This window comes from Sinocyclocheilus anshuiensis, unplaced genomic scaffold, assembly GCF_001515605.1.
Source record: "Sinocyclocheilus anshuiensis isolate Anshui unplaced genomic scaffold, SAMN03320099.WGS_v1.1 scaffold51, whole genome shotgun sequence".
Taxonomy (NCBI): Eukaryota; Metazoa; Chordata; class Actinopteri; order Cypriniformes; family Cyprinidae; genus Sinocyclocheilus; species Sinocyclocheilus anshuiensis.
Genome location: NW_015548296.1, coordinates 998,066 through 999,444, shown reverse-complemented (window position 1 = coordinate 999,444; position 1,379 = coordinate 998,066). Strand labels below are relative to the sequence as shown.

The 1,379-nt window shown below is 37.6% G+C and overlaps 1 protein-coding gene across 1 annotated transcript in view; it reads left to right on the top strand.

The window, feature by feature from the left end:
* The window catches only part of LOC107656011 (forkhead box protein P4-like), a 130,506-nt gene that overhangs the window by 103,873 nt on the left and 25,254 nt on the right, over positions 1-1,379 (top strand). The window contains 1 exon segment of the mRNA XM_016443660.1: positions 797-901. Within this exon segment, the coding sequence (XP_016299146.1) occupies positions 797-901 (105 nt within the window).

The following is a 1,379-nucleotide window of genomic DNA, read 5'->3' as shown; positions in this document are numbered from 1 at the left end:
TTCACAATATTACTGTTTTTACTTTATTTTTGATCAAATAAATACCTTGGTGTGAGCATAAACACTTTTTTTAAACAAGCTAAATGTTAGTCAATGTTAGTGTACAGTATACGGCTAAATGTTTAAAATAATTGTACATCACTGTTTCTTTATTAATAGATTCCAGGTGCACCTAGAAGATTTTTAGCCTAGAAAAAGTTCTCTCTAATGTGACCTTTTTTTTGTAGACCTTTTTTTTTCTATTAAAAAAATTAATATTAGTAATAAATAATATTTCTATTAATACTAATTTTACGTATTAATTAAACTTTTTTACACTAAAGTGTTTATAGACTAAAGTTAAACAAAAGGTACACTAACTTTGATTCCTTTTGTGTCTGTTAATTTCTGAATTCAGATGGTGACAGTGTGCAAAATTCCAGAAATGAACTGTATGGTTTTCACAAAACTTTTTCCCAAAGGTTCAGCTTAATACTTTTGCACAGGAAGCTAGTTCACACATGCACCACTTGTAACCATAGAGACAGATGTTCTGTTCCCTTCCTGTTGACCCGTCCTGTGTAGTAGAGGAAAAGAAAGCAGGTGTTTAGATGATTTTACATCTAAACAGTTTCCACAAAAGTATTAAGCAGCGCAACTGTTTTCAACATTGATAATAATAAAAAATAATTTTTTGAGCAACAAATCAGCTATTAAAATGATTTCTGAAGGATCATGTGACTCTGAAGACTGGAGTCAAAGTTCAGTTTGACATAATTTATAGTTTGACTAATCAAATCTTTTTTGTCTCTTTCAGCTCGACTCACGAGGAACACACGGCCTCTCACTCGCTCTATGGACACGGCGAATGCAAGTGGCCTGGCTGCGAAGCGCTGTGCGAGGACATGGGCCAGTTCATCAAGTGAGTGACAGCTGTCCGTCAAATTCTACTTCACAAGCATGTAATGTGCTACATTCATGTCAAACCTCGTAACTCATGTAAAAAACCCCACTGGGCAGCAGAGCATTCATCATTACCTGCTGTGTCCCGCAAAACAAGTCTGTGGCTGTTAGCATTTCCCTCTTTCAGTGTGCATTCATCCTTTTTTCGATGAGCTTGCAGATCACGTGTAAACTAAAGGCCTCTTGCTCTGAAGTAAATGTGGGGATGAGAGGACAGGCAATAAGAAAGCCGGGCGACTGACAGCTGTGTTCAGGTGTGATGTTTGAACAGACCAGAGACGAATGAATTCCACAGAGAGGTGGGGGGTGCAAGGTTATTGCTGGAGAGAGCGCGAGACATTCACCAGTGCTGTGGGACTGTACTCGTGTATGAAAAAAGAGAGCTAACGCTTGATAGACAGGTATTTCACAGTCATAGAACACAATCAGAGTAAACT